Below are 14,752 nucleotides of genomic sequence, written 5' to 3'. Positions count from 1 at the left end.
TTCATCCATACAATTCATACTCTTAGCTGTCGTCGATCCATACAGTGTAGACCCTGATCTGCTATCCATTTAAGTGTAGGGCTTGATCTGTTGTCCATCCATATAATTTCGAGCCAGATCTAACGCTGCAGTTCCTGATCTGCTATCCATCTCCATTATAGTGTAGGCCTTGATCCTTGTAGGCCATCCATGTAGTTCAGGCCCTGATCTGACGATGATCCATATGCTGCAGTCCCTGATCTGCTATCTATCACCGTTAGAGTGTAGACTTTGATCCTTGTAGGTCATCCATATAGTTCAGGTCCTGATGTAACGTCGATCCATACATTGTAAGCCCTGATATGCTATCCACCATTATTAGAGTGTAGGCCTTGATATGTTATTCATCCAAATAGTTAGGGTTGTGATCTGAAGTCGATCCATACAGTGTAGGCCACGATCAGCTAACTGTAGAGTGTAGGCCTGGATCTGTTGTCCATCCATATAGTTTAAGTCCTGATCTGATGTCGATCCTTACATTGTAGGCCCTAATCTGCTATCCGGCCATTCGAGTGTAGGCCTTGATATGCCAGTGATTCTATTTTAGCAGATCAGTTTATACGTTTCCGCAGTTGGATACGTATTATCTATAAGAAATGTATGTGTGTGCATGTGTCTGTGTGTGTTTGTATCTTTGTGTATTTGTCTTTGTCTTATGTCTGTCTTTTTGCTTATCTACCTATATGTGTCAAGCCAGCTTTTCATATATTCGAATACGACCTTTCTTCCAACATTCATGTTGCATGCATATGATCATTTTTGTACATCTCGGTTGCATGCATATTAACTTTTTCCTACATTTAGGTTGTATGCATATGACCTTTCATCATACATTTAGGTTGTATGCATATAATCTTTCTTCCTACATTTAGGTTGTACGCATATGAGCTTTCTTCCTACATTTAGGTTGTATGCATATGACCTTTCTTCCTACATTTAGGTTGAATGCATATGACCTTCCTTCCTACATTTAGGTCGTATGCATATAATCTTTCTTCCTACATTTAGGTTGTACGCATATAAGCTTTCTTCCTACATTTAAGTTGTATGCATATGACCTTTCTTCCTACATTTAGGTTTTATGAATATGACCTTTCTTCCTACATTTAGGATGCATGCATATGACCTTTCTTCCTACATTTCGGTTGTATGCAAAATAACTAAATTAGAGGATGAATTTATGTTGTTGTTGTTGTTGTTGTGGGGTTTAACGCCATTTTTCAGCACACGATAGGCTATACATGGCGGCCAGTATTAATGGTGGAGGAAGAATCCTGGAAAACCACGGGAAGAACCACCGACCCATGAGAAGCTACTGGCAAGCTTTCTCACATACCCACATTGGCCGAATCCTAGACTCAAACCCACGCAGACAGAGGTGAGATGGCAGTGATCCGTAACGGAGAGCGCTTTAGACCACTCGGTCACTCGGGGCCCCATGCATTTATGTAAGAATGCATGCTCATAATTTTGTTATGCGTGCTTTTATTTTTTAATGACAATTAATACAATAAAAGACTTAATTTTAGGAATGCTGTATCAGCATTCCTTAATTTAAAAGGTAACATTGTCCATGAAAATGTTGAAGATATAGATATAGCTTTGGAAACGCATGCCCATACCCAGGGCCGACAAGGGCCGGGGGTTGGGGGTGGGTGTGTGCAACCGCTGATATATCCCCGAGACCCCCAACCATAAAGAGGCCCGGGCCTAAAAACACTTAATTTTATGAAAGAAAATTTTTACTTGAACAAGAACTAGGAGAGACAAGGACACCTCTTACCCAAGGGCCTGTGATTGCTCTCTACGGCCCTGCTCCACACCCACGTACCCCCCCCCCCCCCCGCCATTTCGGCTTCAAATATTTGATGGACACACTGACATTATAATGAAAGCAGACATTAAAGAAAAGTGTCGGATTTGTATAAGTATAAATGTTACAATTATGAATAAGCCTGTTTTCAACATAAACTATTATATGATAATGTGGCATGCACAAAATTGCATGTGGTTACAGCATCGTTGTAATAACGAAGAAACTCGTCTGCTACTTTGTGTACTCTGTTGTTTTTTGTTGTGTTTTTCTTTTCTACATCAAATACGAGGCGGAAAGTGATGATGAGTGTTGAATGTTCCTCGGCCATCTTTCAATTCATCTTTCCCGTACGACTTTATCATCGATCTAAAAATATCAGTCTGTAAATGCATAGATGTTGCAAAAGGTTGAGAGAGAGAGAGAGAGAGAGAGAGAGAGAGAGAGAGAGAGAGAGAGAGAGAGAGAGAGTGTGTGTGAGAGAGAGAGAGAGAGAGAGAGAGAGAGAGAGAGAGGAGTGCGGCAGGGACGTATCCAGCGACCATAGCGTCGATAGATGTCTGTTTTCCAAGAAGTTCGAAAGAAACAAAATGGGAACAGATTCCCGAAGAACAAACATTATATAATCCCACATAAGTTGGAGAATGGTGTGATTTAAAGCAAGATCTTCCTCAGAGGACAATATATAACAGACACAAATATATTCTCACAGACAAATAAATGAGACGTGCGATAAACAAAAAATATTTACAATTTGGCACAGAGAAGCAATATATCCATAACAATGAAAATGTCTTAGTAAATAAAACAATTTGGAAAAGATAAAGAAGAAATATATGCAAGTCTAGACAGGAACATATTTATAAATAAGGCGAACTAGTTTCGACGCATGATGCAGCATTATGGCGCTGTATTGTTTGTCATGTTATCAAGGTTCTTGCGAGGAGACTGGGGTTCACAAGCGCCATATTTAGTAACATTATTTTTTGTTTCTTGCTTTACATACCGGATTTAATTTTCATAACAGAAATTATATATAAAAGTATTTATATTAAAAGGGTTGGTGGTGGAAAGACGTAATGTATGTATGTATGTATGTATGTATGTATGTATGCATGTATGCATGCATATATATATATATATGTGTGTGTGTGTGTGTGTGTGTGTGTGTGTGTAAAGTAAAAGGGAAATAAATATATAATTTTGCAGTCTCATCTGCACACAATGTTTCCATCGTATGGTAATATAAGTTGTACATGTAAAGCTTCCTGGCCTCCTGGTGCATCGGTAAACATAGCTTGTAGCAACCAAATTGCAGCCTTATCTGTATGGTTATAATGAATTATTTCAGCCAAAGCATACGCAAATATGATTCATTTTATCCAACAGCAGATGCAATAATGTATAGAAAATGGGTAGAAGTACCAAAAAATGTTCCTTTTTGGTCGGATCAAAATATATTTAGCATCTCATCCCTACTTGTATATTAGATCTATGTTTTAAATAAATCGTTGGCCCTTGCCTATGTGTTCTGAAATCAAAATGCTTAAAGACATGTGATTTTACCTTACAAATTATCTTGTTTCCTTTTTTGCAGCATCCAAACATTGACGGAAGGCAATCCTGATTTTGTGCGACATTTGCCCTTGAATCTAAAGAGGAACAGCGTGTGAGGAAAGTTAATGCTTAGCAATTCGTATTTCTCGCAACGACCTAATTAAATGAAATTCAATTAAATAGCGACTAAATGTAGTAAAAAAAGGACACGTTTTCCGCATTTTACTGTAGTTATTCAATTAATAGGTTCTGCTCTTGTTTCCATGACAATTCTACTGATAGGTAAATTGCCTCATTGCATATTCAATACATCGTCGCAATTTGTGACCTTATTATGCACAGGACTCAAACATGAAAATGTTTTTCGTAAAAAAATAAACGATGGAATTCGTATATTAACATAACATAGTTGGAAGATTTGTGCGTGCAACGTGTCACAAGAATGGATTTATAATCCATGATGTTAGGAGTGTGGTTTTTGGAATGTTCATCCTGCATTATGCATTTCAGACATTTCAAGCACAATGCTCATGTGCATATCCAAAGATTAGAATTGCAAATGCATGTTATTCCCAAGATTAACTATTACTGGACTAAGTCAAATAGATTATTAAAGAATGTTTGCTTCACTTGATCATATCTTACTATTTTCATATGAAGGCTAGCTTTCGTTATTCTGAAAGTGTATAAATTTAACAGTAACTTATGATAGAGAAGGTAAGTCTTTACCCAAATTGGTTTAGATAGATAGATAGATAGATAGATAGATAGATAGATACAAAAAGACTGGTGGGCAAGTTCAAGAAAGGCATATCAGTGAAAGGCAGGAATGATCAACCCGATGCAATTAATTAAAATTAAGTGGGGATATATTTGATTTGTTCTTGCTGAGTCCAGTCGGATTTCTTTCACTAAGGAAATCCATATATTTTACAATATCGGTGTAGCTTAAATGTGGTCACATACATGAAGTTTCGGTATGAAGCAATAAATACAATGCGGTTTCCTATTGGCCCTCATTAAACCTGGTTTATTTATAGTTTTACTGAGTGCCCAGTCTATCAGGATTCTAACTGCACCTATAGTTTATTTCATGAATCGGTATATATTAATACAACTTTATTACAGTACTTTCACTTTAAAGGACATTAAAACGTTGGATATTAACTTTTTGAAAGTGAGTTTTAGAAAGACTTTAAGCTTTATGTTTGCACATATTTCTAGCAGTTTATCATATATATATATATATATATATATATATATATATATATATATATATATATATATATATATATATATATATATATATATATATATATATATATATATATATATATATATATATTAAGGTAGTGAAAAACATATTTATCTTTGCTATTTTATATGTTATGGACAAATATACAAAGTGAGGTACTTTCTTCTTCATTGCTGTATGTGAAAATAATTGTCATCATGACGTAAGGAATTTAAATAGTCATGTGAGTCCTGTAATTGTATTAAAGCTTTCAAGTATCACATGCCTTGCACGTGTACTGAACGATAAGTCCCTAATTACCAGCGATTAGAGCTATTTTAAAAATTCGCACATGCATATCAAGCAAATTTTGTCGCACTGAAAACAACATACACAAGACTTGTGGATATTTCTGAATTTAATTTATAGTGACACAACGCAGGAGACTTGTTAGTGTACGCAAAAGTGCAAATGTAACAATTTGGTTCTGTGCCGGTCTGCGATTGATGCCTTCTTAGCTAATTGTCAAAAGAAACAACTATGCATATCCCGCCTACATCAAAAATGAAACAATAATATAGTTTTGCACCGGTATAGCAATCTATTGAGAAAAAAGCTTCAGCGATCAAAAGCGATCATTTCTCCTTTGGCATTATGTGATTGTGGATTAACTGCAGTAAATGCTTACCTCTGACAGTGAAGAGCTGGACAACGTGCAAGAACTACTCACTTCTAAAAATTTTGATTTAAGAACGTAAGTTCTCCCTAAGCATTGGCCAATTTTCATTTTATAGAGACATATGTTACCAAACTTTTACGAAGAAGTTTTACTTATTTTAAATTACAAACCAAGCATTCATTAGACTGACGAGCATGTCATCACAAAATAGTAAGCAGATTAAGTGAGTTGAACAAAAAACTATTTTGTCAGACTATTAATGGGCACAAAAAACACACATAATAGTGATCACGTGTATGCAACTATTTCGTTAGACTCTACATACGTATGTGCACGAATAATGTACAAAATTATATAGTGAGTGCCATATAGTACAGGTGCTTAATTTGCGAGGGTGCAGCATGGTATGTCAGTACCAATTCAACCTATCCTGAGATCTGTCATACATGGATTTTGCGTACATCTGCATGAAAATGGCAGAAATATCTTCTGAAATGAATAAATTCCGCACTTGACGCAGAACAATAAATGAATTCATTCTCTTGAAGACGTCAAAATTCCACAATTGTCTACTTGTTGGACCGTCCTTTATCGAATCTGCCGTTGTATAATTGTTCTTTGCCACGGCCAGTACAAATATCATCTTCGCTAGCCAAGGTACCGATAACCCAATCTACACCTTGGCGGATCGAACATATATATTGGTGCTTTGTCTTCGCCACGGCCAGTACAAACAGCATCTTCGCTAGCCAAGGTTCCGATAATCCTATCTACACCTTGGCGGATCGAACATATATATTGGCGCTTTTTCCTAGCGACATCTATTGGATTTCATTAGTTGTCTCCCTTAGTATGTAATGCCTACTAACCTATAGCGTGATGCATTGTACATCGGCCAAAAACGGTGGTTGCAATTGACCTAAAAAGGATACTTTGAAAGATTAACATCGAAAGTATGACTATGTACCAGAGGGAAGCCATTCCAGGTGTATTTGAGTGAAAGTTATTTGTGCAAACACGGATCAGCACTGGGAAATTGCTTATATTTATCAGTCCATTCAAGCTGTGTGCTCCCCTTGTCTCGGTCACATTATAGGAACAGTGTTCAAATTTGTACAACTTAATTTTGATTTGATGCGGTGACTAGCCGTCTCATCCAATGAAATTCACAGACCCGAAAGTCCAGAAATGGCTGCTCGATACGCCAAGGTGTAGCTAGGGTCATAGGAACCTTGGCTAGCGAAGATCGTGCAAACAGCTGAAAACTTGAATCTCTTGGACTACCTTGTTGTATTTACAGCTATATTTATATATATATATATATATATATATATATATATATATATATATATATATATATATATATATATATATATATATATATATATATATATATATATATATATATATATATATATATATATATATATATGTATGTTCTGTGTGTCTAATTAATGACCATCCAGATAAGGGAGATAGTTATAATATGCAATTTCAATCAGAATAATAAGTACAACTGTCCAAGTATTGTAGTATATTGTACGTTGTCCGAATCCAGAACTACATATATTACGTACGTATCTTATTCTAATAAACAATGTAAAACAATACTCTGAATTACAAATTCTAAATCTAATTATAGTATGACAGTTAAATATTATTCACCTTTTTATTATGGAAATAACTAATATATTAAGAAATATTTATTTGTGTGCACTTACCCAAAATTATCATTTTAAGATTTAGCATGCAAAATCCTTCCACTTAAAGTTTTAAGCAAATAGTTGAAATGCATAAGAACATCGAAAAATATACTGCTAAGTTCAACAAAAAGAGGACAAACATTTATTTCTCGAAACTGGGCCTCAATCATAAACATGTAATTTGTGCAATACGGTAAACAGGATCCAGTTCTGTAATATTGTGAAGTCTGTCGTCTATGCACTGTATACGTGTGTCAGTCCATCTAAGAGACTGCGTGCTATATGCACGTGTATGTGTGTGTCTTTTCTATTTGTGTGCATTATACTTATTGTTCCTAGATTAGTTGATAACTAGAAATGTTTAATTTTAAGGTGACCTGGTGAAGGTATTTAGGTACTGTTCGGGGACTGGATAATAACAAAAAATATAATATTAACGTTTGTTTAAGAGTCGGAGTACAAAGAGCAGTACTATTCGGCATTGAAATGTTACTTTGAAATGCGAACAATGTTTCGTTTTTATATTTTTGATTGATTTTTTGTTTTAAGACAGAACTACAAGTTGGTTGTTAAGTTGCTTCAGTTTAGTGCCTTATATAAGGTCACACTACCATATCCAATACGTGACCCCTCGCAGCTCCTCTATTTATAGTTGATATTTCTGAACATCCATCACTCATGTAATCTGCCAGATGCCATACATTTTTAATATAGTCACGTCTGGCGAACACATAGAAACAACCATTTCTTGAGAAATTGCGAATCCCAACTTGACTTATCTCAAATACATTTTCCGCTTCCTTAATATTTACTTTCAAAGATAATTTGTTTATTTATTTATTTGTTTAAGTTAAATGTACTTAAATGAAAACAAATCTACGTCAATTTTAAAAAAATGAAAACAGTTATTATTCTTTTTTATATTGTCATGCTAGTGGCATCAGCTAGAAATTATTGATTATATTAAGTTTCTCTAATGCATGTTTTCTGTATACCGAATCAAAACATTTTGATCAAGAATGTTGTATGACACAATTCGCACACACACACACACACACACACACACACACACACACACAATATATATATATACACACACACACAAATGATATTGTGGAGTGTTGGAATTCGAACTCGTTGAATGTCTTCTCATCGAAAAGCAATGCCCTGCATTTGGTTGAAATTCAAAAGTTCTTAGTAAAGTTATACTGCGGACACCAGGGGAAAGTGTAAGGAAAATCAGGTAGCATTACTGTTGTTATGTCGTGGAAGTTGTTCGAGGTCATATCGGTATAAAGTTACACTCCAAAAGGAATGAGTACTATAAAGCCTGTTTTTCCCCCAAAATTTACAAATTTTCCAGAAAGGCATAGATTTGATAATGCCATGACAAATGGTCAGCATATAAAACACAAACCGAAACTGGAACCGAAATTATAAAGAGGATTTGGATAAGATTTCATACACATGTGTTCATGACGTCATCTTTGCTTATATACTAGTTTTTTTTTTTTTTTTTTTTTTTGTACTAAACCGTAAACTGATCCTCGTGCAGCAACCATTTTCATAATTTTAACGAACAGAAAATAATGCTTGAATAGTAAATTACCAGAATAAAGGTTTGGTAGTCGCGTGTGAAGCAGGTGATAAACGAGAAATGTTAAGTCCGTTGGCGCTTTGTGGTAGTCGGAGTGTTTATTATAATCACATACTAGCTACATCTAAAATGACGTTTCTGATATAACGAAGACATAAAATGATGTTGATATATAACCAGCCTTATAGATGAAAACTGTATTATGGACTAGCATTGTGTCCGACATGTTTAAAGACTGCATGGAGACTATACTTTGTTGCATAGTTTGCAATTATGTAAAGTTTAAATATTAATCGAGAATTGACTGCAGAACCAAAAGGTCTGGTGGAGAGGTCTAACAGTTTGTTTGCTTCAAAAATACACATTCCTATCTTAAGATAAGTCTCTAGAGGAATCAGTTTTAGCCGTATTCCAGTTAATATTTGAGAGGATGTGTTTATTGAAATCATTTATTGGAATATCAAGGTGTTCATTGATTTGCTACGAAACCATTATTTTGGGATTATTTTGAATTAATTCAATGACGTTTAAGATTATATTATTCAAGACAGTTGGAATCCAACAAGATTTCGACGTCTGTATTCATACATACAGTTTCAGAGCACTCTTGATTCATCAATCTGGCACTGGAATAGTAACATGAATATATGGAAGTATCTTCTTGCAAATATCTTTTCCATGTGTATTTCCTCAACAGAAGTTTGGTGTTAACAGCGTTATGTATTTGGCTGCACTATGTAGTGAGCTATGATTAAAAGACTTCTTTCAAACAGAGACATATCTTCAACAAAATATCTGGTGCATGGTTCATTTCAAGACTTCATATATAGAAACATAGATCTGTTGACTCGGTAAACATCCATCCATATAACACGCATATCACTTCAATATTATAGATTACGATTAATTTCGCAAATATATATTTTGCCACTCTTCACGAATGATCTGCAGAAACAATTACTTTCCTCCAGGTAACAACAGGGCTCACAATAATTGCAGGATGAATGTGCAGATGCTACGTAAATCCAAAGAGAGCAAAGGCGGATGTTTAGCTTACATTGGCAACAGTTACCAGCTAAGACCGCCTGAAAGTATTTATGCAATATGCATAGATTAGTCTGAAGATTCCGACGTGCTGACAAGCCAGCACATAAATTCGTTTGAATATTTAAGCCAAATAACATGATTGGTTATATTTATCAATAGTAATTTTAATTTCTAAGCAAATAAAATTACAATGTGCCCCAAAGGTAACCTTTGTTAAGGAATTTGCCTTCAATAGTCCCTTTTTAGGGACTGACCATTTAAATTAATTCGCGGGAGGTCCTGGAGACGACAAATTGCAAAAAATTAGCTATGGCTCCCGGGTAGCTTGAAGCAATAATTTTGCTCTGATCTATAGAAAAAGGACTTAGTAGATAGTGTGCCGAACAAGCGCGATTTTGAATCCTACCACATGATCTATAAAGGGAAATTACCGCCATAGTTCTGTGCATGTATTTTCTACTAGTATACGCTGTATAATTTATTTCGCATCATTCTATTTTGCATTGTCTTTGTGTGTAGGATGTACATTCTAAGTTGCATCAACACATCTGGCAATATTTATTATCATACTGTACTTTCGTTTCTTCATATTCCATGTTAGTAGTGAATAGGTGCGATATGGGCTCATTGGGAATTAGCATTAAAAAACACCCTGGGGGGGATATAGCCTCAATGGGAAATTTAACATTACGGAAACCCTTGGGGGGATATAGCCTCAAGGGAAATTAACATGGGAAAAAATTGTGGGCCTGTTGAGCCTCAAGGGAATTTAACATAGGCAAAAAAAAAAAAAAAAAAAAAATCTTGGGCCTGTTGAACGTCAAGAGGAAATTGAACAGGGTCGGGACCCTATTTTAATACGGTCCCGACCTGATGGATCTATGGAAATGGAACAGGCGAAAATTGAAACAGGAAGGGGTCTCTATTTTTAAAAAAAAATAAAAATAAAAAGGGGTAGGCAATGAAAGTCAAGGTCTTTTCGAGATATTGGAGTGGCCCTGAAAAGGGCCTTTGGTTTTCTTCTTCTTCTAATTTCTTCTATTTCTCCACCAGCTTCTTATTTTCTGTCCTACACTTTTTCTATTCTTTTCTTTCTTTTCTTCCTCCTTTTACTTCTTTTTCTTTTCTTTCTGCTTCTCCTCCTCTTCTTTCTTCCTCTTCTCATTTTCTTCTTCCTTTTCAATTTTTTCGTTCCATGCTCTCATCCTTATCCTTTCCTCTTCATCCTCCTTCTTTATTTCTTTCAACAGATCACTGATGATTTCCTTTAGTTTTCTTAAATTGTTGATCTCCATCTTCACTCGATGGGGACTATAAGAATAGTGATCCTCGTTTAGGTTAACTAACATTTGCTCCATCATGCCCAAATTGTCCAGGACGTCTTGCAATTTTTTCATTTTATCAAGGTGGTTCGAAGCCATCTTCTTTTTTATTCTTTGTAGAATGGTGCGAACGACGAGCGTTGTGGGTTCTTATATGAAAAGTGCGGACGTGAAGGAAAACATCCCCTAAGATCCGAATCTTATATTACCTAGATTATCACTTAAAACGCGCGGACGTGAAGGAAAACATCCCCTAAGACAAAACTTATATTACCTAGATCATGACCAAACAACGCGCGGACCTAAAAGAAACACTTACTCACTTTTTTATACCACCCATCACTATTCTAAAACATGTTGACAAACCACTTAAAGAAAATACTTATACACACACACACACACACACACACACACACACACACACACACACACACACTTTCTAAGCAAGAAAAACAATTTAAGTGCTTATACACGCACTTCTATTTTTTAACTTATTATAGGCAATCTATTGTTATTTCTTTTCTAGATATTGGGGTAGCCCTGAAAAGGGCTGTTTTTTGAAGCTAGGGCGATCTTTTATATTCTAAGAATGCGACGTCCTCTGACGATAGGCTTTCTGACGATAGGTCTGCTTCTTCGGAAAGAGAAGAAGAACTCTTTGGTATCGATACGACAATCGACAAAGCCTCTGTCAGGTTCAGGTCACTGCTGCTGTTGTTGTTGCTGTTGCTGCTCTCTCTGCTGTTTCTGAAGTCTGTACTTCTCTGTCCATTCTTCTTTCTCCTTGTTAATTTCTTCTCTGAAGAGCTCTTCTATCAGGTCTTCAGAGACTTTTAACATTATCACATTCTCTATCTCTTCTGGCTTCGGTATCAGACTGTGTCTGACCCTATGCAAATTCACGTAGGCTTCGTTTAACTTAGCTAGTCTGGAACACATCTTCGTAGGACAATGAGTCGACAATGGATGGTTAGACTGGAGGCTGCCCCCGGTTTTTAAAGTCAACGCGCGGACGTGAAGGAAAACATCCCTATACGGTTTTCGAGTCGGAACGTTCAATGAGTGTCATGAGAGGGATAGTAAGAAGTCAAAGAGCATGAATCAAGATTCATATAGCCAAACAAACCACAAAGGCATTTTTTCAAAACACAACATTTTTATTCAAAATCACTTAACACTAACAAACAACTATAACATTTTTAACAATAACCAAACAATATAACATCAAACATTTTTTTTTTTCAAATCACAAACATTTTTTCAACTAACACATTATTTTGGACAGGGCTGACAACGTTGTGAATGAAATTGTGATTTCCACTGTTGGAAGTCATTAGGCCATTGATGGACACTACGTTTCCTAGCTTGAGACAAAAGACCAGTATAATGGTCACAAAACCATCGATCTACTTTCACATCGTTTCTAGAAGAAGAACGAGGATCAAAATGAGTCACTAAATGTTCTAAGAAATAGCCCAGGCTGCGATGATGCAGAAAATACGCACAATATTGTCCACACACCAAGGAATATGTGCCTTGTAATTTCACATTATTGAATCGGGTGGTCTGAGCATTTCTTCTCATAAAGTCGATGATATCGGCTTCCAAAGGGGGCAATCCGTACGAATCGAAATATTCCACACATCCTTCTTGAGGAAAGTAAACGGCTACCCAGTGGGTTCCTGGGAGATGACTGTCGTCCGTGTTGATCACATAAGCTAGATGGTCTTGAGGTTTGCGATGAGGGAGTTCATCTTTAGCACAGACGACAGGATTCCAAGAAGCCGTGTACGAGCTGTGGTTCAAAAGGTAATAAAGTTCCCAGGTATCCATTTATTTGTGTGTTTTTTTTTTCCTTCCTCACAGGTAATGATAAGTGATCAATTCGATCCTGACTTTTTGCTTTAAAATATCTGACAAGTAAAAGGCGTTTAGCTCTGACTTCGGACCCTGGTTCACGAGAGTTTCGATGCGACGGATCTCCAGAGGCATTAATGGAGGACAAGAATGTTCACGCAAGCCTTTATACCACTGATGCAACACGACCTCTTTCGAGATGAGACCCCAAGCTTCGTCCAGATACTCGTCCAATTTTTCTTCTTGACTCAGCATCAGGCCTTTATCGTGTTCAATTTGACTGGGATGATCGTTTTGACATCCATAGCACTCTTCCATGATCAATTCCTTCATTTTTTCTGCCAGAACTGTAGCAAAACAGAAGACTAAATGCGCTTCTTGTTCTGGCCATCTTGACTTCATCATGATGGCTTCTTCGTCTTGGGATTATTCTTCTTCCATGGTCTCCTCACATTCCATGTCTAAAGTTTCTCCAGTAGGTAAAGAGGGATAACAGTCTTCCATAGCTTCTAATAATCTAGAATGACTTCTCTCAAACTGTTGATTTCTATGGTATTATCGAATTCTGCATACAGGATGACGTTTACTGTCTCTTTCAGTTGTTCTGCAAACTGAAGTTCCACACGAATCTAACCGGATTTTATAGGGTGGAATTGTCCCTCGTCACTGCCCTGGTCAGGGGTGAAATCAAAAGCCCACAAAGCATTGCCTCCTGCGTAATCTTTGTACGTAATGCCGTGACTGGTGTTGGTTCCTAACTGGCCGGTAGCTTCGTACAAGGACAAGTACGATCTCAAGTAATTCTTCTTGTCAAAGTCAGGTTCGAAAGGTCTGGTACACAAGGTCTTGCCATGGCGACTGACTTCGATTTTCTTCACCTTCAAGTGTTTAAACTTAAAAGGACTTTTAGTGAAGTCTCCGTTGAAGGCTGAATTTTTGACCATACCAAGGATTACACGCTTGGGTAACTGTCCTTGAAACAGATGATCTTCGATCATGGAATGATGGTTAGAGGGAATGGTGAACGTTTTCACTTCCACGCGTCGTATCGGATACTTGGCGGTCGTTCTGCTCAACGTCTGACTGATGTCGTTTCCCACTTTAGGTAACACTTCCACGCGTCGTACGTAGAGTTTGGCCTCCTCGATTTTGCTTTTGGGATTGCCACCAGTAGTAGCAGCACTATCAGCCAACAAATGGAAAGCGGTACTGCTACGATTCAGTCTCAAGCGGACATTTACACCGTTCAGCAAATATTTCTCTTGCAACCACATGTCCAAATGCAAACGATCCATCAGTTCTAAACTGTGTCCATTTAATATTTTCTCTCTTCGTTCTACAAATTCCTCATTGTGTGGTGTTTTGGATGCATCCGGTTCGGTTATGTCAAACTGGTTCGCATCATCAGGTTCCCATAACACGCAGGCATTGAGATGGGTGTTCTTGGCGTCTATTCCGTACGTCAAGAGATTTTCCAGGTAGGCACGGTAAGGGTAAGTATCCATGCTGCTACTGACTAGTTTGTTATTCAAGTACAAATCCACTGAGCTGAACAAGGAATGCATGAAATTGTTGACGGGAGCTACGTTCTCGTCTACTATAGTATCTCCTCCCTTATCTAGAATTTTGACTTTCAAGTGGGGCCCCGAGTGGCCGAGTGGTCTAAAGCGCTCTTCGTTACGGATCACTGCCATCTCACCTCTGTCTGCGGCGGTTCGAGTCTAAGATTCAGCCAATGTGGGCATGTGAGAAAGCTTGCCAGTAGCTTCTCGTGGGTCGGTGGTTCTTTCCGGGGTTTTCCGTGTTCTTCCTCCACCATTAATACTGGCCGCCATGTATAGCCTATCGTGCTGAAAAATGGCGTTAAACCCAACAACAACAACAATTGACTTTCAAGTACAAGT

General features: G+C 37.0%; 1 protein-coding gene across 2 annotated transcripts in view; it reads left to right on the top strand.

Annotated features, from left to right (window-relative positions):
- The window catches only part of LOC149795392 (uncharacterized), a 54,093-nt gene extending 49,169 nt beyond the window's left edge, over positions 1 to 4,924 (top strand). For both annotated transcript variants that reach the window (XM_089965177.1, XM_089965176.1), the window contains exon 4: positions 3,450 to 4,924. In XM_089965177.1, coding sequence (XP_089821303.1) covers positions 3,450 to 3,463 — 14 coding nt within the window. In that variant the 3' untranslated portion in view covers positions 3,464 to 4,924. The remainder of the gene's footprint in view (positions 1 to 3,449) is intronic.
- Positions 4,925 to 14,752: the final 9,828 nt, after the last annotated feature.

Source organism: Sinohyriopsis cumingii, chromosome 7 (genome assembly GCF_028554795.1).
Source record: "Sinohyriopsis cumingii isolate HCF-2022 chromosome 7, ASM2855479v2, whole genome shotgun sequence".
Taxonomy (NCBI): Eukaryota; Metazoa; Mollusca; class Bivalvia; order Unionida; family Unionidae; genus Sinohyriopsis; species Sinohyriopsis cumingii.
This window is presented reverse-complemented; position numbering and strand designations above follow the sequence as displayed.